Genomic DNA, 25,457 nt, shown 5'->3' on the forward strand with positions numbered 1-25,457 from the left:
TACTTCTACTTCTGCTTCTGCTTCTGCTTCTGCTTCTACTTCTGCTTCTGCTTCTGCTTCTGCTCTGCTTCTGCTCTGCTTCTGCTTCTGCTTCTGCTTCTGCTTCTGCTTCTGCTTCTGCTTCTGCTTCTGCTTCTGCTTCTGCTTCTGCTTCTGCTTCTGCTTCTGCTTCTGCTCTGCTTCTGCTTCTACTTCTGCTTCTGGTTCTACTTCTGCTTCTGCTTCTGCTTCTGCTTCTGCTTCTGCTTCTGCTTCTGCTTCTGCTTCTGCTTCTGCTTCTGCTTCTGCTTCTGCTTCTGCTTCTGCTCTGCTTCTGCTTCTACTTCTGCTTCTGGTTCTACTTCTGCTTCTGCTTCTGCTTCTGCTTCTGCTTCTGCTTCTGCTTCTGCTTCTGCTTCTGCTTCTACTTCTGCTTCTGCTTCTACTTCTGCTTCTGCTTCTGCTTCTGCTTCTGCTTCTGCTTCTGCTTCTGCTTCTGGTTCTACTTCTGCTTCTGCTTCTGCTTCTGCTTCTGCTTCTACTTCTGCTTCTGCTTCTGCTCTGCTTCTGCTTCTGCTTCTGCTTCTGCTTCTGCTTCTGCTTCTGCTTCTGCTTCTGCTTCTACTTCTGCTTCTGCTTCTGCTTCTGCTTCTGCTTCTGCTTCTGCTTCTGCTTCTACTTCTGCTTCTGCTCTGCTTCTGCTCTGCTTCTGCTTCTACTTCTGCTTCTGCTTCTACTTCTGCTTCTGCTTCTGCTTCTGCTTCTGCTTCTGCTTCTGCTTCTGCTTCTGGTTCTACTTCTGCTTCTGCTTCTGCTTCTGCTCTGCTTCTGCTCTGCTTCTGCTTCTGCTTCTGCTTCTGCTTCTGCTTCTGCTTCTGCTTCTGCTTCTGCTTCTGCTTCTGCTTCTGCTTCTGCTTCTGCTTCTGCTTCTGCTTCTGCTTCTACTTCTACTTCTGCTTCTGCTTCTGCTTCTGCTTCTGCTTCTGCTTCTGCTTCTGGTTCTACTTCTGCTTCTGCTTCTGCTTCTGCTTCTGCTTCTACTTCTGCTTCTGCTTCTGCTCTGCTTCTGCTTCTGCTTCTGCTTCTGCTTCTGCTTCTGCTTCTGCTTCTGCTTCTGCTTCTGCTTCTGCTTCTGCTTCTGCTTCTGGTTCTACTTCTGCTTCTGCTTCTGCTTCTGCTCTGCTTCTGCTCTGCTTCTGCTTCTGCTTCTGCTTCTGCTTCTGCTTCTGCTTCTGCTTCTGCTTCTACTTCTACTTCTGCTTCTGCTTCTGCTTCTGCTTCTACTTCTGCTTCTGCTTCTGCTTCTGCTCTGCTTCTGCTCTGCTTCTGCTTCTGCTTCTGCTTCTGCTTCTGCTTCTGCTTCTGCTTCTGCTTCTGCTTCTGCTTCTGCTTCTACTTCTGCTTCTGCTTCTGCTCTGCTTCTACTCTGCTTCTGCTCTGCTTCTGCTTCTGCTTCTGCTTCTGCTTGTACTTCTACTTCTGCTTCTGCTTCTGCTTCTGCTTCTACTTCTGCTTCTGCTTCTACTTCTGCTTCTGCTCTGCTTCTGCTCTGCTTCTGCTTCTGCTTCTGCTTCTGCTTCTGCTTCTGCTTCTGCTTCTGCTTCTGCTTCTGCTTCTGCTTCTGCTTCTGCTTCTGCTTTTACTTCTGCTTCTGCTTCTGCTCTGCTTCTGCTCTGCTTCTGCTTCTGCTTCTACTTCTGCTTCTGGTTCTACTTCTGCTTCTGCTTCTGCTTCTGCTTCTGCTTCTGCTTCTGCTTCTGCTCTGCTTCTGCTTCTACTTCTGCTTCTGGTTCTACTTCTGCTTCTGCTTCTGCTTCTGCTTCTGCTTCTGCTTCTGCTTCTGCTTCTGCTTCTGCTTCTACTTCTGCTTCTGCTCTGCTTCTGCTCTGCTTCTGCTTCTGCTTCTGCTTCTGCTCTGCTTCTGCTTCTACTTCTGCTTCTGGTTCTACTTCTGCTTCTGCTTCTGCTTCTGCTTCTGCTTCTGCTTCTGCTTCTGCTTCTGCTCTGCTTCTGCTTCTACTTCTGCTTCTGGTTCTACTTCTGCTTCTGCTTCTGCTTCTGCTTCTGCTTCTGCTTCTGCTTCTGCTTCTGCTTCTACTTCTGCTTCTGCTCTGCTTCTGCTCTGCTTCTGCTTCTGCTTCTGCTTCTGCTTCTGCTCTGCTTCTGCTTCTGCTTCTGCTTCTGCTTCTGCTTCTGCTTCTGCTCTGCTTCTGCTTCTACTTCTGCTTCTGGTTCTACTTCTGCTTCTGCTTCTGCTTCTGCTTCTGCTTCTGCTTCTGCTTCTGCTTCTGCTTCTGCTTCTACTTCTGCTTCTGCTCTGCTTCTGCTCTGCTTCTGCTTCTGCTTCTGCTTCTGCTCTGCTTCTGCTTCTACTTCTGCTTCTGCTTCTGCTTCTGCTTCTGCTCTGCTTCTGCTTCTACTTCTGCTTCTGGTTCTACTTCTGCTTCTGCTTCTGCTTCTGCTTCTGCTTCTGCTTCTGCTTCTGCTTCTGCTTCTGCTTCTACTTCTGCTTCTGCTCTGCTTCTGCTCTGCTTCTGCTTCTGCTTCTGCTTCTACTCTGCTTCTGCTCTGCTTCTGCTTCTGCTTCTGCTTCTGCTTCTACTTCTACTTCTGCTTCTGCTTCTGCTTCTGCTTCTGCTTCTGCTTCTGCTTCTGCTTCTGCTTCTGCTTCTGCTTCTGCTTCTGCTTCTGCTTCTGCTTCTACTTTTGCTTCTGCTTCTACTTTTGCTTCTGCTTCTACTTCTGCTTCTGGTTCTACTTCTGCTTCTGCTTCTGCTTCTGCTTCTGCTTCTGCTTCTGCTTCTGCTTCTGCTTCTGCTTCTGCTTCTGCTTCTGCTTCTGCTTCTACTTTTGCTTCTGCTTCTGCTTCTGCTTCTGCTTCTGCTTCTACTTCTACTTCTGCTTCTGCTTCTGCTTCTGCTTCTGCTTCTGCTTCTGCTTCTGCTTCTGCTTCTGCTTCTGCTTCTGCTTCTACTTCTACTTCTGCTTCTGCTTCTGCTTCTGCTTCTGCTTCTGCTTCTACTTCTGCTTCTGCTTCTGCTCTGCTTCTGCTTCTGCTTCTGCTTCTGCTTCTGCTTCTGCTTCTGCTCTGCTTCTGCTTCTACTTCTGCTTCTGGTTCTACTTCTGCTTCTGCTTCTGCTTCTGCTTCTGCTTCTGCTTCTGCTTCTGCTTCTGCTTCTGCTTCTGCTTCTGCTTCTGCTTCTGCTCTGCTTCTGCTTCTACTTCTGCTTCTGGTTCTACTTCTGCTTCTGCTTCTGCTTCTGCTTCTGCTTCTGCTTCTGCTTCTGCTTCTGCTTCTGCTTCTACTTCTGCTTCTGCTCTGCTTCTGCTCTGCTTCTGCTTCTGCTTCTGCTTCTACTCTGCTTCTGCTTCTGCTTCTGCTTCTGCTTCTGCTTCTGCTTCTGCTTCTGCTTCTACTTCTGCTTCTGCTTCTGCTTCTGCTTCTGCTTCTGCTTCTGCTTCTGCTTCTGCTTCTGCTTCTGCTTCTGCTTCTGCTTCTGCTTCTGCTTCTGCTCTGCTTCTGCTTCTACTTCTGCTTCTGCTTCTGCTTCTGCTTCTGCTTCTGCTTCTGCTTCTGCTTCTGCTTCTGCTCTGCTTCTGCTTCTACTTCTGCTTCTGCTTCTGCTTCTGCTTCTGCTTCTGCTTCTGCTTCTGCTTCTGCTTCTGCTTCTGCTTCTGCTCTGCTTCTGCTTCTACTTCTGCTTCTGGTTCTACTTCTGCTTCTGCTTCTGCTTCTGCTTCTGCTTCTGCTTCTGCTTCTGCTTCTGCTTCTGCTTCTACTTCTGCTTCTGCTCTGCTTCTGCTCTGCTTCTGCTTCTGCTTCTGCTCTGCTTCTGCTTCTACTTCTGCTTCTGGTTCTACTTCTGCTTCTGCTTCTGCTTCTGCTTCTGCTTCTGCTTCTGCTTCTGCTTCTGCTTCTGCTTCTGCTTCTGCTTCTGCTTCTACTTCTGCTTCTGCTCTGCTTCTGCTCTGCTTCTGCTTCTGCTTCTGCTTCTGCTTCTGCTTCTGCTTCTGCTTCTGCTTCTGCTTCTGCTTCTGCTTCTGCTTCTACTTCTGCTTCTGCTCTGCTTCTGCTCTGCTTCTGCTTCTGCTTCTGCTTCTACTCTGCTTCTGCTTCTGCTTCTGCTTCTGCTTCTACTTCTACTTCTGCTTCTGCTTCTGCTTCTGCTTCTGCTTCTGCTTCTGCTTCTGCTTCTGCTTCTGCTTCTGCTTCTGCTTCTGCTTCTGCTTCTGCTTCTGCTTCTACTTTTGCTTCTGCTTCTGCTTCTGCTTCTGCTTCTGCTTCTGCTTCTGCTTCTGCTTCTGCTTCTGCTTCTGCTTCTGCTTCTGCTTCTGCTTCTGCTTCTGCTTCTGCTTCTGCTTCTGCTTCTGCTCTGCTTCTGCTTCTGCTTCTGCTTCTGCTTCTACTCTGCTTCTGCTTCTGCTTCTGCTTCTGCTTCTGCTTCTGCTTCTGCTTCTGCTTCTACTTCTGCTTCTGCTCTGCTTCTGCTCTGCTTCTGCTTCTGCTTCTGCTCTGCTTCTGCTTCTGCTTCTGCTTCTGCTTCTGCTTCTGCTTCTGCTTCTGCTTCTGCTTCTGCTTCTGCTTCTGCTTCTACTTCTGCTTCTGCTCTGCTTCTGCTCTGCTTCTACTTCTACTTCTGCTTCTGCTTCTGCTTCTGCTTCTGCTTCTGCTTCTGCTTCTGCTTCTGCTTCTGCTTCTGCTTCTGCTTCTGCTTCTGCTTCTGCTTCTGCTTCTGCTTCTACTTTTGCTTCTGCTTCTGCTTCTGCTTCTGCTTCTGCTTCTGCTTCTGCTTCTGCTTCTGCTTCTGCTTCTGCTTCTGCTTCTGCTCTGCTTCTGCTTCTGCTTCTGCTTCTGCTTCTGCTTCTGCTTCTGCTTCTGCTTCTGCTTCTGCTTCTGCTTCTGCTTCTGCTTCTGCTTCTGCTTCTACTTCTGCTTCTGCTTCTGCTTCTGCTTCTGCTTCTGCTTCTGCTTCTGCTTCTGCTTCTGCTTCTGCTTCTGCTTCTGCTCTGCTTCTGCTTCTACTTCTGCTTCTGCTTCTGCTTCTGCTTCTGCTTCTGCTTCTGCTTCTGCTTCTGCTTCTGCTTCTGCTTCTGCTTCTGCTTCTGCTTCTGCTTCTGCTTCTGCTTCTGCTTCTGCTTCTGCTTCTGCTTCTGCTTCTGCTTCTGCTCTGCTTCTGCTCTGCTTCTGCTCTGCTTCTGCTCTGCTTCTGCTCTGCTTCTGCTCTGCTTCTGCTCTGCTTCTGCTCTGCTTCTGCTCTGCTTCTGCTCTGCTTCTGCTCTGCTTCTGCTCTGCTTCTGCATACCTCTGCATCTTCCTTATTGTCACGGAAAGGAGTTTTGTTAGTCTGAAGGACTTAGTAAATAGTAACTGATTTGATTTACTCAACCTAAATCTATTTTGTTCTTCTGAGTACAAAACATGTCGAGGCCTCTGATTACGATCCATAAGGTCCAAAAATTTAGACAGTAAATAATTTATAGATTATTTCAAAAATTTCTTCAAAAATTCAAATATTTATTTATTATATATTTGCAAAGAAACACTTCAAATATATTCCAGAAATTCCTCCAGGATTTTTTTAGCAGAACCCACAACGAATCCTTTTAAAAACCACGCCAAGAATTGTTCCAGTAATTCCTCAAAGATTTCTCCAGTGATTCTCCCGAAAATTCCTTTAGGGATTTATCCAGTGAATGCTCTAGAAGTTTCTTCAGGAATATCTCAAGAGATTTTCCAGGAAAATGTTATGCCAAGATTAAAATCACTTATTACAAATATTTCTTCAAGGAAACTTCTAGAAAATTTTCCAGAGACTCTTTCAGAAATTTCCTCCAGAAATTCCTTCAACATTTTTTCTACAAAATCTTGAAGGTATCCTGCAAGAATTCCTTCAAGGATTCTTATAAGAATTTTTCTAGTGATTCCGAAAAATCTTACAGGGATTCCTACAGTAATAACTCCAGCAATTCCTCTTGGGATACCTCCAAGACTTCATTCAGGAATTTCAACAAAAAATCTTACAGAATTTTAACAGGGATTTCTCCAGGAACATCTCCAAAAGTTGTATGACTCAAGGAATTCGCAAAAGATGCATGAGCTCCTATGGAATTAAAAAAAAATGTTCTTGAATTAATCTTTTGAAAAATTCTTCGAGCAATCCCTATAAGAGTTCTCAGAGAAATCCTTGAAGAAGCTTGTGGGAAAATCATTGAAGAAATATTGGAAGGAAATCCTTCAGCAAATGTTCCAGGAAATCCTATAGAATTTATCCGGGGCTTTCACCAGAAATTTCTCAAGGAATTTATTCAAAGATTCCTCTAGAAATTCCGCCAAGGAATTCGCTAGAATCTTATCCAAAGATTTCTCAGGGTATTTCTATAAGAACATTTCGCCTGTACATAATTCAGATTTTTTCGGAAATTTCTCTAGGATTTCCTTCAGGGATTTTTTCAGCAATTCATCCTTACATTCCTCTGGTAATTTAAGGGAATCCACTAGAATCTCCTCCAGGAATTTCCCAAGGATTTTGTCTTGGAGCATTTCGCCGGGAAATATTTCAGCGATATTTTCCTAAATTTCTACATGAATTATATCTTCCAGAAAATGCTCCTCAAGAGATTTCTCGAAAAATGTATTCAACTCCTCCTGGAATCCTTGACAAACTTTTACAAGAACTTCCTCCGCAGATACCATCAGGAAATTTCTCCAAAATAGCATATAGATATTCCTCAAAACATTTTATCAAGGAAATCCTCCAAGAATTATTACAGATATTCCTTTAAAGATTTTTCCAAGAATATGAATTCCTGGGATTGCTTGCTCCAATGCTTGCTCAAGATCTTCGTTCAGGAATTTCTACAGAAATTCCTACAAGTATTCCTTCAGAAATTCTCCCAGAGATCCCACCAGGAATTCTTTAAGGACTTAATACAGCATTTTCTCAAAAAAAAATCCTCCAGAGATTTCTCCAGGGATTCTCCTTCACAGAATTCCTTCAGAAATTTCTCCAAGTATTGGAGGGTTTTCTTCGAAAATTCTTCCAGGAAATTCTTTGGAAGCTTCCTCTGGTCTTTTATAGAGATATTTTAAGAAATTTTTTTAGGGTATTCAGAATTTTTTTAGGGTATTCAGAATTTCTTTTGGACATTTCCTAAAAGGAGTCTAATAATTCCATCCTGTATTTACTTAACGATTTCACAAAAAAATCACATATCTTCCAAAAAATTTTCCAAGTCTTCTTCAAGACCTTCTTGATTTTTTTTTCCATAACGTCCTCAATGAATCCCTCGAGAATTGCACCAAGTGTTTGAACCACGGATTCCTTGAAAAAATTCTAAAGAAATTGTTCCTGAAGTTCCATTACAACGTCATCCAGGAATTCGTCGAAGATATTACTAGGAATTCTTTATAGGATATTTTTAGAAATCAATGCAGGGATTCCTTAAAAAAAAACCTTCGAGGCTGCTTCAGGTTCTATTTCTATGGATTCTGAGAATCCTTCCAGGAAATCTTCTACTATAGCTTCTTCAGGGATTTCTTAAAGATTCCTTCAGGGACATTTCGCCAGAAAATAATTCAGAGATTTTTCGAAAATTCCTCCAAGGATTCAAATAATTCCATAAAAGGTTTTTTTTAAGATTTTGCTTAGAAATTATCAACAAATCTTCCAGAAATTGCTCCACTAGAGGTTTCTCGACCATATTCTCAAATTTTGGAATTTTGGAAGGAATTTTTGAAAGAGAAAAAGGAAGATAATTTACTGGAGAAATCTCTGAAGTAAATTCTGAGGAAATACCTGAATAAATTTCTGTAGAGATTTTTGAAAAATTCCGTAGAGGCCCGTTGCCCTGATGTTGGAAGAATCTCAAAACATTTTTTTCGGACAAATGCGGTGGGAAATTCTCAGATGAACCATTTGAGATTTTCTTGAAAGAATTACTGTAGTAGTTCCTAGAGAAATCTCTGAAAGAATTCCTAGAGTAATCGCTGAAGGTGCTCCTGGAGGTCGTTCATAAGAAAGTTTGTTTCCTGGTGATATCTTTTGTGTAATATCTTTGGGAATTCCTGCAGAAACATCTCTAGGGTTTTCTGGAAAAATCTTTGCAACAACTCTGGAAGTATTTCTGGGAGGATTTTCAATGAATCCCTAAAGAAATCGAATAAGGAATTACTGGTGACTGTTGGGGATATTCTTGAGAAACATCAGAAAAATATCTGTAAATATTCCTAGAACAAACCCTGAAGAGCGAATGAAAAAATCCATAAAAAAAAATTATATCTCGAAAATTGTTTAAAGATTTTTATTGAAGAATTCTTTATTTTTCCAAAGGAGTACTTGGTGGAGCTCCGGAGACTTTTCCGGAAGAACTGCTGAGAAATTCCCTCCAGAGGAATTGTTGGAGGAACACCGAATGAATGTACACAGGAATAATGACGGAATTCCTAGGGAAGTGTGCCGGAATTCCCAGATCAACTCTGGAGGAATTCCCGAAGTAGCTCGGGAGGAATTTTCCGGAGAAACTCTGAAGTATTTTCTGGAGGAACTCCGAAGGAACTGGAAGAAGCATGAAAAAAATCTGAGGAAATAATCGATGGAGCTCCGATTGACTTCCCGGGGAAGCTCTGATGGCTTCCTGGAGGTTATCTGAATGAAATAAAATAGGAACTCCAAAGGTTTCACTGGAGGAACTGCAGAATATTTTTCTAGAGAAACTTTGGAAAAATTCCTGAAGGTACTATTGAGGAAATCCCGGAGAAACTCTGGAAAAAAAATCTGGAGGATCTCCAAAGGAATTCCTGGAGGGAGTCCAAAATAATTATGGAGAAAGAAAATTCTGAAAAAAAATCTTGAGGAATACCTGGAACAACTCTAGAAAAAATCTTGGAGGAATGCCCGGATCAACTCTGGTGGAATTCCTAAAGGAATGAACTACGGATAGATTGCTGGAAGAACTCCGGAGGCATTTTGGAAGGAACTTCTGATGAATTTCCGGTGAAGCATTTAAAGACTTTTCAAAGGAACTCCGAAGGAGTACCTGGACGAACTCCACAGAAATTTCCGGAGGAATTTCGAACGCAATCACGGTTGAGTTCAAAAGGAGTTCTCGGAGGAATTGTTCGATGATCACCGAAGAAATGTACAGAGGGATTACGAAGGAACTACTGGCACAGTCTGGAGGAGTTCCTAGATCAACTCTGGAGGAATTCCCGAAAGAACTCTGCAGGAATTTTCCGGAGGAACTGCGGAGTATTTTCTGGAGGAGCTCCAAAGAAATTACTGGAGGAGTTCCGAGTTATTTTAGGAGGAACCATGAAGAAAATCTGAGAAAATAATCAGTGGAGCTCCGATGGACTTCCCAGAGGAGCTCTGAAGGAATTTGTGGAGGATATCTGTATAAAATCATAGAGGAAATACGTAGAATTGGATGGAAGAACTCTGATGCGATTCATAGAGGAACTTCCAAAGCGTTGGCGGAAATCCGAAGGAATTTCCAGTAGGGCTCAAAAAAAATCCTTGACAAACTCTGAATAAATTCTTAGAGCACCTCTAAATAAAGTCCTGAAGGGACTCCAAAGGATTTACTGGAGGAACTGAGGAATATTATTTTAAAAAAAACTCTGGAGAAATTCCTGAAGGTACTATGGAGGAAATACCAGAGGAACTCTGAAGAAATTTTTGGAGAAAATACTAAAGAATTCCCGGCCAAAATTCTGAAAAAAAATTCTTGAGGAATTCTAGGAGGGTCTGGTGGAGGAACTCTAAAAAAATTCTTGGACGAATGCCTAGTCAACTGTGAAGGAATTCCTGGAGTAATGAACTTCGGATGGATTGCTGGAAGAACTCCAGAAGAATTTCTGAAAGAATTCATGAGAGAAATCTGGAAAAAATCCTGAAGAAATTCCTGAAAGCACTACGGAAAAATTCCAAAAGGAGCTATGAAGAAAATCCAAAGGAATTCCCGGTGGAGCTCTGACGGAATTTCCGGAGGAACTCCGAAGGAATTTCCGCAAGAATTCTTGGAAGAACTCTAGACAAAATCCTAGAGAAACGCCAACGGCATTCCTGGAAAAACTTCGAGGTGTTCCTGGAAGAAATCCGGGTTCATTTCTTGAGGAACTCCGGACAAATTCCTGCTGAAACTAAGCATAAGCATAAGCATTGATGACCGTACAATTCGTAGTTGCTACTCCGTGATTGACTGGAATAATCAAAATTGTACAGGGAACCAACAGATGTAGCTTGGGAGTAGCATACCGTCTTCAATGTACAATTTCAAGGACTCCAAGCTCATTAATGTCCATAACGGCGCCGGCCACGTCCTTACGGTCATCGGGAAAGGGAAGGAATGTTGGTGTGACATCCATTGCTACTAGAGACCGAGATCACCTCTGCATCTCCATGGTTTTCACAGGAAGGAGTTTTGTTAGTCGGAGGGATCAAAAGCTACATGGTAAGTGATGCGATTTATGTAGGCTCGAACTAAAATAAAATATCTATCAGTGCGTCGACAATTTTAATGTCGAACTATCCAAAGGTTATTTTTTAGTAATTGCGCCAAATAAATAAAAGAATATGTACGTGTAGATCAATTTTGTTTTATAAAACAGTAACAAAGCCTTATGCCGACACTTGAAGTGACGAACCATCCATAGTTTTTAAACAAATAAATGAAACATTTTCACGATATAAATGTGTGTTTTCACAAGCATGAAACGAACTCACCGCTTTAATCCAGTTTGAAGATTGATTTGACATAATCGACGTTAACTGCAAATCCGCCAATTAGAATTCCGCAGAAAATCGTCTCAGTATCGTAGGTTTCAGAAATCTGGAATAAATCTCCTGGAAATCACACAACGGACGTCACGGAAGCCTCCAGCGCCTCAAACTTGCACAGCCACTTTCCATCAAAAATTGAACGATCCAAATTCGACTTTTCTTGAAATCCTTAAAAAAATTCTCTCCTGAAACGAGGAAAAACTGTCAGACAAATCCGAGGAAAAACTCCGGACAAATTCCTGCTGAAACTTGAGAGAAACTACGAAAGGAAGTCCCGATGGAGACCCTTTCCAAAAATTGCTGGTGTAATTCTTGAAACACCTCCAAATAAATTCCTGAAGGAACTCCAAAGGATTTGTTGGAGGAACTGCGGAATAATTTTTTTAGAGAAACTCTGGAGAAATTCCTGAAGCTACTATTGTGGAAGTCCCGGGGAACTCTGGCGAAATTTCTGGAGGAGATCCTGGAGGAACTCCGAAAAATTTCTGGAGAAAATCCGAAGAAATTCCCGACAAAAATTCTAAAAGAATTTCCTGAGGAATTCCTGGAGCTCCGGAGACTTTTCCAGAAAAGCTGTTTAGAAATTTCCGATAGAGCTCCGGAGGAATTGTTCGAGGAACACCGAAGGAATGTAAAGAGGTATTACGAATTGTCGATATGAGGAGACATTCCTAGATCAACTCTGGAGAAATTATCAGGAGGAACTCTGGAGTATATTCTAGAGCAACTCCGAAGGAATTACTAGAGGAACTACCGAGTAATTTCTAGAGGAATCATGAAGCAAATCTAAGGGAATAATCGGTAGAGCTCCTTTGGACTTCCCGGGGGAACTCTGAAAGAATTTCTGGAGGTTATCTGAATAAAATCATAGAGGAACTCCGAAGGTTTCGGTGGAAGAACTCCGGAGCGATTCCTAGAGGAACTCCCGAATCGTTGGCAGAAACCCGAAGAAGTTCCAAAGAAATTCCTTGAGGAAATTCGAAGAAATTCTTTAAGCACCTCCAAATAAATTGCTGAAGGAACTCCAAAGGATTTATTGGAGAAACTGCGGAATATTTTTCTTAGAGAAACTCTAGAGAAATTCCTGAAGGTGCTAACGAGAAAATCCTGGAGGGATTCTGGAGAAATTTCTGGAGGATCTCTAAAGAAACTCCTGGAGGAACTCTGAGAAACTTCTGATGAAAATTCTAAAGAATTCCCGGCAAAAAATCTGGAAGAATTCCTGAATGAACTCTGGAAAAATCTTGGAGGAATCCCGGAGTAACCCTGGAGGAATGAACTCCGGATAGATTGCTGGAAGAACTCCGGAGGAATTTTGGAAGAAACTTCTGAGGAATTTCCGGAGGAACACCTAAGAAATTCCCTAAGAATCTCCGAAGGAGTAGCTGAATTAACCGCAAAGGAATTTCCGGAGGAATTCTGAACGCAATCACGGCCAAGCTCTGAAGGAATTCTCGGCGGAGCTCCGGAGACTTTTACGGAAAAAAAGCTGATGAGAAATTCCCAATGGAGCTCCAGAGTAATTGTTCGAGGGTCATTGAAGAAATGTAAAGAGGGATTACGAAGGAATTTCTGGCGAAGTGTGGAGAAATTCCTGTAGGTTATCTGAATAGAGAAACTCCGAAGGATTCGGTGGAAAAACTCCGGAGCAATTCCTAGAGGAACTCCCGAAGCGTTGGCGGAAATCCGAATGAATTCTTGGAAGATCTCCGAAGAAGTTCCTTGAGGAACTCTAAAGAAATTGTTGAAGCACGTCGATAAAAAATAATGGAGGAACTCCTTAAACTTTTTGTACAAAATTTTAGAGACATCCCGTTAAAATTTCTGAAAGCGTTCCTGGAAGAACTCCGGGATAATTTCTTGGGGAACTCCGAAGAAATTTCTGCAGAAACTTAGGAGAAACTTCGAAGGAATTCCCGATGAAGCTCCGGAAGAACTTTCCAGGAATTACTTGTATAATCCAGAGGAATCGCTGGAAGAACTCATGAAAAGTTTCTGAAAGAATTATGGATGAATTACCGCTGGAAATCCAGAGGAAATTCCGAGGAATTACTTGATGAAATCCAGAGAAATCCGAAAAAAAATATGGAAGAACTTAGAAAAAGCCCTGGAATAATATCACGAAGAATTACCGCAGAACGTCTTGAGAAATTCCTGGAGAAACTTTTGACCAATTTCCTGAGAAACTTTAGAGGATTTCCTGGAGGACATGTAGAGGACATTTTCGTAGTAATTCTAGAAGAATTATTGGTGACACTCCGGATGATTTCCAAAGAGATACTAAAGGAACTCTGAAGTATTCCAGTATAAATTCCGAGAAAAATAATCCAGGAACTATGGAGGAAATCCGTTGGTACAATATAAGAATTCAAGAAGGAAATCTGAAGGAATTGTCATTGAAACACCAAAAACACTCGAAAGCGGTTGCTGGAGGACCTGCGGGATATTTTTTAGAGAATCTGGAGGAAATATTCTAGGATCTCCAAACGAGTTCTTGGAGGAGCTCCGTGAAACTTATGGAGGAAATCCGTGGAATTTCTTAAGGAACACTAAATGAATTTCTTGAGTATCCATGGAGGGAACATGAAGAAATTCTCGGCAAGTTTCGGGAAGAAATCTCCGGATAAAGTGTCTAAAAAAATCCTCGAAGGAACTTATTATTGAAACCTCCGGAGGAATTATCATTAGAATTCCTGGAGAAAATTCCCGAAGAAATTCTGAAATTTCGGAGGAATTGCTGGCGGACATCCCCGGAGGAAATCCACGAGGAATTCTTGAAGTAAATCGCCGGAGAAAGTCCTTGTGCAAATCCCCAGAGAAATTCCTGGAAAAATTCTTCGGATAAATTCTCTGAAAAAAATCCTCGACGGAGTTTCTTGATGTAATCTTCGGAGGAATTGTTATTGGGATTTCCCTAAGTAATTCCTGGAGAAAATCCACGGATATCCCCGGAGGAATCCTTACAATTTCCAGAAGAATTCCCTGGAGGAATTCATGGAGGAAATCTTCGAAAAAAACCTCTAAAAGAAATCCCTGAAGGAATTTCTGAAAGAATTTTTTAATATTTTTCTTGACGAAATCCCCGGAGGAATTGCTCTTGGAAATCTCCTGGAGTATGCCTGGAGATAATCCCTGGAGGAGTTCTTGGAGTGAATTCCCAGATGAATTCTTTGAAAAAATCTGCGAATCTCCAAAGAAATTCGTGGAGGTAATCTCCGGTGAAGTTCTCTGAAAAATCCCTGAAGGAATTTTTAAGGAAAACTTTTCGGAGGGATTTCTTCATGAAATCCTCGGAAGAGTTCTTGAAGGAAATCCCTAGACGAATTTCAGCACTAAATCTCCCGAGGAATTGCTGAGAAATTCCTGAAGAAAAAAAGACCACAACCGGTGAAACGAGTTCACATTTATCTCAAAATCATGAGTTCTTTGGTATCCCACGATTTGAACTGCTATAAGCAAATGGCAATAGGAAAAGCTTGTTATCCTAATTAGTTATCAACCATTTATTGCACACAGCTATCTACAGACATCACCATCTCACTTTTCAATGTTCTCCAGAATCCAGTCCACGTACAGCGGCACCCGGAGGTACGTCTTGGCAATGGTCTGCGCGATCGTACAATTGCTAGGGCCCATCATCGACAGCCCGTACATAACGGCCCGCTCGATCGGTCCCTGCTTCACCATCGACACCAGCGGAGCTCCCAAATGGGGCGTACAGATGAAGTTCGGACCCTGGGCCAGGGCGCAGAACATCTTGTCCGTCACCCACGGGGTGTAGCCGTAGTCTTCGAAGCGTTCCTCGCACTCCTCCCGCTCGGTGAACACCGATCGCGTTTTGTACAGTTCCTGGGTGTAGCGGTTGTTGGTGACGGTGATCTCGTACATGGAGAGAACGAAATTTGTGGGGAGGTGGTTGCGAAGGTCTTCGCGGATCGGGAGGCAGATTGGTTGAACGGTGTCTAGAAGAATTGGTTCGATCGATTAAGAGAAGTTATGTGGATTATGTGTGGGGTGGAGCTTACCAGTGAATTGAACTTTGTCGACCATCCGTACCAGGGCGAAGTCGTTACCACGGAAGGGTTTACCGGCTTGTGGATGGATCGTGAACGGTAAGACCGCCTTGACGTCCACTGGAGCAGGAGCACATTCCTGAACGGACTGGCGAGTCCGTGGATCCGGAAATGTGTCACAATCTCTTTGGGAGTTCAGGGTGTGCTCTCCCAGCCGTACGTAGTCTCTGAAATCAAGACAAAGTTAATTGAACTGCGAGAATTGAAAATTTGGCAAGTTCTACTCACAAATCCCTACGTTCCTTAGCTTTCAGGCAAGCAGCTGACGTCAGCACGTAGCGGTTGTTGATCAACGACCCGGTACAGTACGGATCGTGATCAGGGGTGGCCCTACTCGATCGAACCATCGCAACCCATGGGAACTCGAAAACTCCTGCCCGGATAGCGGTCGTCGTTGCCTGAGGTCGTTTAGCAACTCCACATTCCTTAGGAAGCAGCACGGCATTCCGGTGAATTGGGATCCGTTCCACTTCGCTTGGATCACAGCAGACACTACGGCGAACGCCCCGAAGTTCGCATACCTTCTGTCGGAGTTCGTTTGCAGTTTGCTTCGTCAACAGTGGAGATCTGAGTTCATCGAAGAGGTTCCGGCACTGCTGAACTGGGACGCAGTGTCCGTTCGATTGCCCGGGTGCTGAACAAGGGACCGTTTCTGAAACAAAGACATACATGATCATCTACACGATCACCCTGCAAACCATCCAAAACTTACTTTCAATACCGTATTCGTTGCTGAAATCGGTGTTGGTAACACTCTCGATCCAGCTCAAGTATGATGTCACCTTCGTAAACACGGTGTAGGTCGTCGAAAGGCATCGATCCTCACCTTCCTTAGCTTTCGTGAACGAAACAATTCCTCCCAAATACCACGCATCACCTCGTTCAAACACAATCCCGCCACCGCTATCCCCATTACAGGCCGAGGTTCCGTTCGTGTACCCCGCACAGAACACCTTGCTCGTCAACACCCGACCGTAAAGTTCCGGTTCCTTGCGCTTGCATTCGATCTCCTCGATCACCGGAAGTTTCGCCAACTTCAACTTCGTCGACTTAATGTCATTCTCCGTAAATCCCCACCCGACCACGGCTCCAAGTTTACCCGGGTCCAAACTTGTTCTCTCGCTGATGCAAACCGGAAGAATCGACTCACTGAACTGAACCGGACTTTCCAGTTCGATCAACGCAATGTCGTCTTTCAAATCGAACAACGAAAACCCGGGATGTCGGTGGATCTTTAGCGCGTTGAAAACCTTTCCCTCGGGTGACCCCACTGCATTCACCCCAACCTGAACCGACAACTGTATCCGCTTGTTCGGATTGTCCGGATCCATGGTACAGTGGGCAGCCGTCACCACAAACCTCTCGCTGATCAACGTTCCTCCGCAAACGTACTCCGGTTGACCATTGGCCGCCACATGTTGCCGAACCGCGGCATGCCACGGCCAGTCGCTGATCTTGGCGTCCACTCCGTTCACGATCAGCAACGTGTTGGCATTCTTCGGGATCCCACACTGAAACTGGGCATTCTTGAATACTTCCGCTGCCGAGCAGGCCCCGACCAACAGAAGTAACGCCGAACTTAAAACTCCTAACATCTCCTAACAGATCGAATAATTTCTGCGACCGATTCAGCCGACCGACCGATCGAAACTGCCATCCGAGACGCATTTTGGAAGTGATCATCTCTGCCGGGATCACGACGCAGACGCAGATCAAAAGAGAGAGAGCCAGCGACTTGTTCTCGGAGTCTTGTTTGTTCCGAACCGGTTCCAGCAAAGCGATAGCTTCTTAAGCTATAATTGATAGTTTGGCAGTGATAATGTTTGCATGGTTGGTGCGGGACGCGTGATTGGGTGGGGAATTTCCGAAGAGGATTGGGCATGTTGACCAGTATGATTGTGTATTGCGATGAGGGAAGAGGCAGTAAACTAGAGTTGCAAATGAAATGTGGGGAATCCCGGTTGGATGTGATAAAACAAGGTGCAAGAGTACAAGAAACCGATCTGCGATTTGCGCATCAAATGGATATGACTTGAGGGCATTTGAATAACTGATTGGTTAAGTGTTTTCATACAGTTTTATCTTTTTTTTGAAGATAATTAGAAGACTTATTAAAAATTTGCTCAAAGCATTTATCACAAAGCTTTGATTATGATCTATATGATCATAGAGCGGTTCCACGCCGTTTCGCAAACCCGATTATTTTTGTATTTTTTGAATCGCCTGAAAATTTGCATACAGATTAGACTGGCCCTGAAACAAAAATGTTGTAAAACTCAACGGGGCACCCTCTAGATATGTGCCTTAGGGTAAGAAAAAAGCTCTCTCAAAATTTCAACTCATTTGGTTGCTCCCCCAGCTGGCGCATTCAATTCGAAGTTTGTATGGAATATTCGTTTCAAATATATAGAAAATTGACGCTATTCCACTGATTGTACGACATTTCCCAGAATGACGTTCCCCAGAACGACATTCCCCAGAACGCCATTCCCCAGAATTGAACATTCCCCAGAAATCCATTCCCCAGAATGGGACATTCCCCAGAAAACCATTCCCCAGAATGGGACATTCCCCAGAAAAAAAATAACAAGAGATCTTTGAGGTGTTCAAATCCAGGAAAATGGTAAATAGTAAATTGTGAATGCATCTAACTGGAAAATTCGAGGAAAACCATAATTTTCATAGGTAAAACATTTTCGTATTGTTTTTTTTTTAACGGTAAGACTTTCGGTTTGTTGCAGTCTTTCATTTTTTGAATGGAGAATCTTTAAATCAAAAATTCTTTAAAATTAACCACCTATGGTCGGAAATGTAATTCGAACCATTTGGACGATTTTTATATTTTTTGACGATTTTCCCGTCGAAAAAGTTAAAATTTAGCGTGACATAATATATGTACCATCCCTAATTATTAAGACAACAAACCTAAGAAGAACAGCATATGTTCAAAAGAAGGGAGAATATGCCATGAAAGCCGAAAAACAAATTCCATTGATTTACTTTGTGACATATTACACTACACCAATCTCCCTTTGAAAGTACAATTAGAAAGAACAGCCAATTTTAAAAGAAGGAAGAATAACTATGAAAACAAGAAAACAATGCTTGGATCAAGTTTGATCATAAAACACAGTATGGCATACGTAGGAACAGCTTATGTTAAACGGTTGAGCTACTTTTCCTCGAATGTCGGTTTCCCAAATGTCGCTTCCCTGAACGCCAGTTCCCAGAATGCCAGTGCCCCGAACAACCCGTTTCCCCGAAAAGCCTAGCTTCCGAAAAGTTTTTAGCTCTTATAATTATCATAACTTTTGTGTTTCGAGGTGGTAACGAAACGGTCATCTAATATGCACCCTTCTTCACTTAATTGGCGGTTCTTTCGAGTTTCACCATCATTGGCATTTTTGGCAAGATATATTTAGTCGAGGATGACGTTCAAATCTATACTATCTTCTTCTTTTAATTGCTAATCATTCATTCTAGTTCAGCACCCAGTCCTTAAAGACTATTCTTGCACCTGTTTGAACTGCATCACTATTCGGAGAAACGGGTCATTCGGAGAGGTGGCATTCAGGGAAATGATATTCAGGGAAACGACAGTAGCACAATTATGAAATTAATTAAGACACAATTAAGAAAATTTTCAAACAGCATTTTCCTCCTAAGATTATGGTTGGGTCTGCCGATGAACCACTAAGCCACAAAACCACCTCTTTCCCCCGTGATTTTTTGACCGTACAAACTTTTTGAAATTTGTATGCCATACCCCCCCCCCCCCCCCCCTTCCATAGAAGACCAAGTGATTTATGGACGGCAGCTTAGATGGTTTGCCTGAGAAAAAGAAAGCAAACACTCGCCGTTCAAAAGATTTTTTAACTCAATTCCGATTTTATTCGCTTGAGATCCATAATAATGAATTTGACAAAATAATACTTTGGGTGAATTGACGTCTGTGTCTGGAATTCGAAGCATCTGGGAATTCGAATCAATTCAGTAGGTACATTTCTTAACGACAAAAAAACTAAACTACCATTTTTTTCCACTCTTTACAAACGTATAAAACCCATTCTGGGGAATGTCCTATTCTGGGGAATGGTTTTCTGGGGAATGCCCCATTCTGGGGAATGGATTTCTGGGAAATGTCTCATTCTGGGGAATGGGTTTCTGGGGAACATCATTCTGGGGAATGTCGTTCTGGGGTTTGACTTTCTGGGAAATGTCCTACAACCATTCCACTGATTCGTTCGGTGTACTAGTTAATCGCGCTCAATTGAGCCCAGAATGACAAATACACTAGTTGATACCCCAATGAACATAGTTGCAGAAGGTTGTATCTGGATTTAAGCTTATTTTCATTAACCTTTCGGTTGTTGAAAGTTAGGCTTAGATCGGCACTCCCGTACAATCACACATACGCTTGCACCTTGTGCCGCAGCTCGCCCAGCATCATAGGTGGCTATGATGCGCTTAGCGGCTACCACCCAACTATGTTGAAGAAATACTAAGCAGTATTGCAAATCTACTTCAGATAGATGAAACACCAACTTTCTCATTTTTAATCATGATACAACCTTCTACAATATTGTTCGCTATAGTATCAAGTAGTGTTTTTGACATTCTGAGTTCAATCGAACGCGTTCAACAATTTTCCTAACCCAGACAGGCGATGATGTGCTGTTTTTCATAGGTTTGAGCTTAAAATCCCATATTAACTTCAATTCAAATGCGCCAGCTCATGGAACGACCAAATGTGCTGAAATTTTCAGGAAGTCTTCCTCTAATTCAAAGGAATAATCTTGAAGGGTGCCCCATGGCATAATACAACTTAAGTTTTCTCCCATACTGAGCTGGACCAGTCTAATACAGATTCTTTATGACCAAAAATGCCATTATGCAATTTCAGACCGCCATTTTGAGCCTCGCCTTATTTTTGAGAAGGGCGTATCGGAAAATGCATGGCAAATCTTTAAAAAACTGTAACTTGAAAACGGTTAGTCCGATCGATTTGAGATCTTCTACAAAGTTGTAGGTATTACTTGGGACTATATGGAGAAAAATATGCACGGTAAAAAAAGTTACAGATTATTTTTAATTTTAAAAACAAAATTTTAAAATCGATTTTCTCCAGAAACGCAGTTTTGATTTTTTTTTATTTTTGGATCTGTTTTAGGGGACAACTTATGTGATTTATTGCACAATGTTTCAAAATAGAAGAATTATGGACAAAAAAGTTAAGATTTTTTAAAAAATTACAGATTTTGAAAAAAATCGAAATAGAGGAAAACAATAATTTTGTATGTGATTATTTGAAAATACAGGAAAATTGCAATCGAAAAGTACTTAAATAATTTTTTTCTAGGTTGCATCAATTTCGAGATATACTCATATTTATATAAAATTTTCAAATAAAAAAAGAAAAATAGGCCCTTTTCCAGCATACTTCGTGTTTCTCCATTCAAGAAAAAAAATTATTTTGATTGAGCGAATCGTAGCTAAATCGTTTATCGTTTGATCAAAACATTTATGCTTAAGTATTGAAAAAAGAGTGCACGGTAAAAAATATAAACGATATTTTCAAATGAAAATTTGAAGCTAATAGTCCTTAAAAACCGCAACATTGATATTTTTAATTTTTGGATACATTTTGCGGTTGTTGTAGGTATTGTTTAGGACTGTTTGGAAAAAAATATGCACGGTAAAATATAATGACAGATTTTTTTAATAAAAAAAAATAAAATCGACTTTCTATGAAAATGCATCTGTGATTTTTATTATTTTTGGACATGTTTTAGGGGACAACTTATGTGATTTATTGCACAATGTTTCAAAATGGAAGAATTATGGACAAAAAAGTTATAATTTTATAAAATATTCCAAATTTATAAAAAAATCGAAATAAAGGAAAACAATATTTTTTATATGTTTACTTGATAGCACAGAAAATGCATTGGAAGAGTACTTAAGTAAAATTTTTCTAGGTTGCATCAATTGCGAGATATACTCATACTTATATAAAATTTTCAAATTATAAAAGAAAAATGTGCCCTTTTCAAACATATTTCGTGTTTCTCCAATCCGGAAAATTTTATTTTTATTTCAACAACACAAACCAAGTCAAGTCAAGTACACAACACTGAAGACGGCTTTACAGTTGAGGTTGAAATACGCGTATCTGTCGAAGGATACAATAGTAGAATTAAAAGGAACAGTACTACTCATCTTTTTGTATATTTACAGGCATTCTACTAAACAGGCTCCACAAGGGTTTTCATCACTTTTACCTGTGTTAGTAGGTATGATGAACAAACATGTTTTTCCCATACCCATACATTTGGACATGGTAAATGTATAAAATAAAAACGATGCTTTTTTTTTAAACGTACTTCATGGGTACAAAAATAATGCGCTATGTTGAGAGCATAAGTGTTGTATCAACAGTGATTGTTCAGTAATTGTAGGTGACGTTTATTTGCCTGTGAAATTGACGTGCTACGAAAGAAGATACAGCATTATATTGTGGATTAAGGAGGCGTTTTACAGAGGTATTTATTTTTGTTGTGCGTGAAGCTGTACAAATATCATTTTTTCGCAATGAGTTACATCAGTTCAAGATGTTGTTCTAAACATTGTCGAAATCTAACAGAAGATAATATTCAGAAATTGGTTTTGTTGGGATTTGCTGAATAGAATAAATTAAATAGTAAGCTTAAAATTTGTGATTCTTGTCGTTTAAAACTGTCTAATTGTACTCAACTATCTAGTAGCGATGACTCATCGAGCAGTGATGAACATGTAACTTCTGATACTGAAATGAATGTTCGAAGTCAGGAGTCTTTGGTAACTGTACCGTCAATGACCTCGGTCAATACGACTGATTCTGAAATAGGTGAATGTTTACAAAGTGTAAATATTGAGATTTTTAACAAATCAATTTCCAGTATTTTAACGTCTCCAATTGATCGTAAAAAAATGAATTCAATAAATTATGTAAAGCGAAAATATGAAGAAGTTAATAAAAAAATAAGAAGAGAAATATTCAAGAAATATGAAGTTAAATACAATTGATGAAATTGAGGTTAAAGAGTTTGATGAAATGATTGCACAAATTAAAGATAAATTTTCGAAAGACGGTATCACCAGGAACGAAAAACTCCAACTACTTTCAATATTGCCGAGGTCATGAACGGTTCAGAAAATAATGGATACATTTAATACATCCAGGTATTTGGCAACACAAGCTAAACAGTCATTAGAAGGAACAAGTAAATCTCGTACAACTTTCGGGCTAAGTAATGTAGCAAAAGAAAAATTTAAAAATTAGAAATTAGAAATAAAATAGCAGTATAAATTAAAAAAAAAATAAAAAAAACTCCTTCTCCATGGTTGTACGATTTTGCCGCGATGAGAGGGCTTTACCCATTAGCCGGGCTTAGCCCTGGGGACCAAAGGTACACCGTTGTGATAGAATCACATTTTTAATGCCACGTTTAGATTTACCGTGTATATCTCGGAAGTGATGCATCTCAGCTAAATTTTACTTGAGTATTTTTCGATAGAAGTTTTTTATATTTAAAAAGATATAGTTATTTTTCTGTACTCAAAAAAACGCACCAAAAATATCGTTTTACATAAATTTGTTTTATTTATTATTTTAAATATTTTTTTTACCCAAAAATTTTCCGCTTCGAGGCATTGTGCAAGAAATTACAAACAATATGCTGCAAAACATATCCAAAAATTAAAAACATCAATTTTGCGGTTTTTAAGAATAATGAACTTCAAATTTTTAATTGAAAATGTCGATTTTATTTTTTTACCGTGCATACTTTTTTAAATACTTTAGTATATAGGTTTTGATCAAACAATAAACAATTCAGCTACGATTCACTCAATCAAAATAAAAAATTTCTGGAATGGAGAAACACGAAATATGTTTGAAAAGGACCTATTTTACTTTTTTTTATTTGAAAATTTTATATACATATGAGTATATCTCGAAATTGATGCAACCTAGAAAAAAATTACTTAAGTACTTTTCGATTGCAATTTTTCTTTACTTTCAAATAATCACATAAAAAACTATTGTTTTCCTCTATTTCGATTTTTTTTTTCAAAATCTGAAATTAAAAAAAAAATCATAACTTTTTTGTCCATAATTCTTCTATTTTGAAACATTGTGCAATAAATCACATAAGTTGTCCCCTAAAACAGACCCAAAAATAAAAAAAATCAAAACAGCGTTTTTTGGAGAAAATCGTTTTTAATTTTTTTTTTAAATAAAAAAAAATCTGTAACTTTTTTACAATGCATATTTTTTTCCATATAGTCCTAAACAATACCTACAACTTTGTAGAAGATCTGAAATCGATCGGACAAACCGTTTTCGAGTTTTTTAAAGATTTGCCATGCATTTTCCGATACGCCCTTCTCAAAAATAAGGCGAGGTTCAACTTTTCGATTGCAATTTTTCTTTACTTTCAAATAATCACATAAAAAATTATTGTTTTCCTCTATTTCGATTTTTTTTTCAAAATCTGAAATTAAAAAAAAAAATCATAACTTTTTTGTCCATAATTCTTCTATTTTGAAACATTGTGCAATAAATCACATAAGTTGTCCCCTAAAACAGACCCAAAAATAAAAAAAATCAAAACAGCGTTTCTGGAGAAAATCGTTTTTAGTTTTTTTTTAAATAAAAAAAAATCTGTAACTTTTTTACAATGCATATTTTTTTCCATATAGTCCTAAACAATACCTACAACTTTGTAGAAGATCTGAAATCGATCGGACAAACCATTTTCGAGTTTTTTAAAGATTTGCCATGCATTTTCCGATACGCCCTTCTCAAAAATAAGGCGAGGTTCAAAATGGCGGTCTGAAGTAAAAAATGGTATTTTTGGTCATAAAGAATCTGTATGCCAATTTTCAGTCGATTCAAAAAATACAAAAGTTAAATTAAAAAAAAAATCATCGTGTTCGGTGGAATTGCTCTATTATTAACATTTTGTTAACAACATATTACATTTCATTTGCCGTAGCAGTTCAGATTTTTTACAGGTGAGTTGATTTCACCTGCTTATAAGAGAAAAAAAACACTTTGAATATACTTAACCTAACTTAACCTAAACATATAACGCATTAATCGTGGCAATAGAAGATTGTAACGATTTTTGTGCTTGAAATTATTAATTATTTTATTGGACATACTCGGTAAGTAGGCCTTGACCGGGTTAAACGGTTTTTTCTTCGCTTGTCAATTTTTTTCATCTTTTTCTGATTCCAATTACGACCGAGGCTTTGATTGATCGATTTTGTGGACTTACGTAGTAGATTCGATTCAAGAGTTGCTGCTTACTTGGATTATTTGATTCAAGAGTTGCTGTTCGCTGGGATTGCTTGATTCAAGAATTGTAGTTCATTCAATATTCCCAAGTCTTTCACCGTTCATTCAAGTTCGTTGTTATTTGCGTTGCTGTTTCGTTTATTTGAAGACAGCTAAGTATATTTTTTATTTATTTCTCTTTCTCTTACTCCTCAGAATAATTCTGACCTTTTTTTCCATTGTTGAGTTTCCATTATGGAAACGGATGATGGAGAGGGGGGATCCAAAGAAAATGTTCAGATTAATGAATCCTCTTCATTGAACAAACCTTTTCGAGTGAAGCTTTATCCGTCCAGTTTTCCTGGACCATTTGTAGTCTTTTTTCGAAAAAAAAAACCATCAATGTTCTTTTGATTTCATCTGAGATTTTTAAATTGTACAAATCAGTGAAAGAAATTAAAAAAAAATCACTTGATAAGTTACGAGTAACTTTTGGATCCAGAGATGAAGCCAACGCTCTTCTGGAATCTAAATTGTTTTTCAATTCCTATCGCGTTTATGCTCCTTATGATGCTTGCGAAATCAATGGAATTATTTATGACGAATCTTTAGACTGCGAAGATATCAGATCTCATGATTCAGGAATTTTTAAGAACAAATCCATTTCCCCTGTTAAGGTTTTGGATTGTGTTCGATTATCAAAATTATTATTTGTTGGGAATGACTCGAAGTATGTTCATTCAAACTGCATCAAAATTACGTTCTCTGGTTCCGTTCTTCTAGATTACGTAATGGTTGATAATGTCAAATTTCGTGTGAGACTTTATTACCCAAAGCTCATGCATTGTAACAAATGTCTTCTTTTTGGGCACACTTCTAGTTTTTGCTCCAACAAACAGAAGTGTTCGAAATGTGGGGAACCTCATTCATCTTCTGAATGTAACAAAACATCAGATATATGTATTTATTGTAAACAAAAGCACAATTCATTGAAAGAATGTGTTGTTTACATTGATCATCAATCAAAATTCAATCAAAAAGTTAAACATAAAAATCTTTTGTCTTATGCTGAAATCATGAAATCATCTGATAATTTTTCAGCTCCCAATACATTTGAGATTTTGCCAGATGATGATGGCATTGAATCATCGGAAAATTTAAATTATTTTGCTTATAAACCTCCCAGCAAAAGAAAAAGAATTTCAAACAAATCTATCAACGCTCATAATAATGTATCCGAACCTCAACCATCTACATCTTATAATGTAAATTTCCCTCCCCTCAGTGCATCAGTTCCTCCT

At 40.0% G+C, this 25,457-nt stretch overlaps 1 protein-coding gene across 1 annotated transcript; it reads right to left on the reverse strand.

Moving 5' to 3' along the window:
* Positions 1-14,237: 14,237 nt before the first annotated feature.
* LOC5568363 (serine protease easter) lies at positions 14,238-16,497 on the reverse strand. The gene is made up of 4 exons (XM_001657965.3): positions 15,547-16,497; positions 15,063-15,486; positions 14,787-15,001; positions 14,238-14,723 (listed from the first exon to the last, which is right to left on the reverse strand). Exons 1-4 carry the CDS (start codon positions 16,427-16,429, stop codon positions 14,299-14,301), a joined length of 1,947 nt encoding a protein of 648 aa, XP_001658015.2. The 5' UTR covers positions 16,430-16,497; the 3' UTR covers positions 14,238-14,298.
* Between the last annotated feature and the right edge of the window lie 8,960 nt (positions 16,498-25,457).

The sequence above is a fragment of the Aedes aegypti genome, chromosome 1, assembly GCF_002204515.2.
Source record: "Aedes aegypti strain LVP_AGWG chromosome 1, AaegL5.0 Primary Assembly, whole genome shotgun sequence".
Classification (NCBI taxonomy): domain Eukaryota; kingdom Metazoa; phylum Arthropoda; class Insecta; order Diptera; family Culicidae; genus Aedes; species Aedes aegypti.